This window comes from Lathyrus oleraceus, chromosome 3 (genome assembly GCF_024323335.1).
Source record: "Lathyrus oleraceus cultivar Zhongwan6 chromosome 3, CAAS_Psat_ZW6_1.0, whole genome shotgun sequence".
In the NCBI taxonomy this organism is placed as follows: Eukaryota; Viridiplantae; Streptophyta; class Magnoliopsida; order Fabales; family Fabaceae; genus Lathyrus; species Lathyrus oleraceus.
This window is the reverse complement of record NC_066581.1, coordinates 337,428,480-337,429,666: the sequence shown is the minus strand read 5'-3', so window position 1 is coordinate 337,429,666 and position 1,187 is coordinate 337,428,480. Positions and strand designations below refer to the sequence as shown.

General features: G+C 33.3%; 1 protein-coding gene across 1 annotated transcript; it reads left to right on the top strand.

Moving 5' to 3' along the window:
• The first annotated feature begins 257 nt into the window (after positions 1–257).
• Positions 258–569, top strand: LOC127131163 (glycine-rich protein DOT1). The gene has a single exon (XM_051060099.1). It carries the CDS (start codon positions 258–260, stop codon positions 567–569), a length of 312 nt encoding a protein of 103 aa, XP_050916056.1.
• The last annotated feature ends 618 nt before the right edge of the window (positions 570–1,187 follow it).

The window sequence follows — 1,187 nt, the reverse complement described above, 5'->3', positions numbered from 1 at the left end:
TTTCTTTGCAGTTTTATCATACTTTTTTTATGTTTAGCCCAATTTGTAATATTGTATTGCTATATTTTAAAACTTTAATTTATTGTAAACCTAAGGAGTATAACGTACGTCACATGGATTGCGAATAATTCCAACATTAACTACCTAGAACTCCATTGAATTTTTCTTGGAAACACGCTTGTTGACTATAAATTTTTATATATATCAAGAGCAATAAAGTTGTATAGAAAACAAAGACTTGAGCCAACAACATCTACATGGGAAACTTTTGCTGTCCACGTGGAAAGAGAAGAGACGATAACAACATAAACAAGAACAGTAATGGATTTCATGCCACCCATGCCTCAAAAGCTAGCGTCGCAAAATTCAGAAGTGATGGTGGTGCCAAAGATGGTAACATGGTTTTTATGACCGCAGCTATAGCAAGTACTCCTGTTGACACAACTTCAGATGGAAATCATGGTCATCATGGAGGGGACGGTGGTGGACATGGTGACGGGGGACATGGAGGGGGTGGAGGAGGATGCGGCGGTGGTGGAGGGTGTGGAGGTGGCGGCTGTGGTGGCTGAGACTGAGACAATGGTTGGCATTATTGTTGGAGCATTTGACTTAGTCCATACACTACGTCTACATTATTGGTTGTAATGTTTTGTGTAGATTTTGTATTCTCTCTATTTCTGTCCATATATCTAATATCCTTATAATTCTTTAATTTGTACTAGTATGACATAAATCATGTAGTACTTCTATTTAAATTGGTGGAATGAAATACTTTAATATTGAATTCAGTATGTTATTTGGGTGAATGTTTGTACTTTCTAATTTTGAATTAAATTTATTTTTTTGACTTTGATTCAGATGAAGTTGACAAGTTATTTGGGTTTGTTTCATCTCTTTAAGAAAATAAGTGATATACAATAGCATCCATATTCATCACACTTATTTGAATTTTCTTAAATAGACTCAACGTAATTTTTTATATTATTATATACTCTTTCATTATTTAAACAATTTATTTATACTTTTTAGATATTCATATCATTCTTTAAAAAATTTAAAATAAAGCCCCTAAATATCATGATATACTATCTCATAGCTAAAGAAACGGGCAAGGATTTGGGGTTGATAACCCAATTTTTCGAAAAAAATCCCAAAATACCCCACTTTTCAGCAATATTCCCAATCTA

Excerpts from the sequence above, each read along its gene's own strand:
- LOC127131163 (XM_051060099.1), top strand. The coding sequence starts at position 258 with ATGGGAAACTTTTGCTGTCCACGTGGAAAGAGAAGAGACGATAACAAC.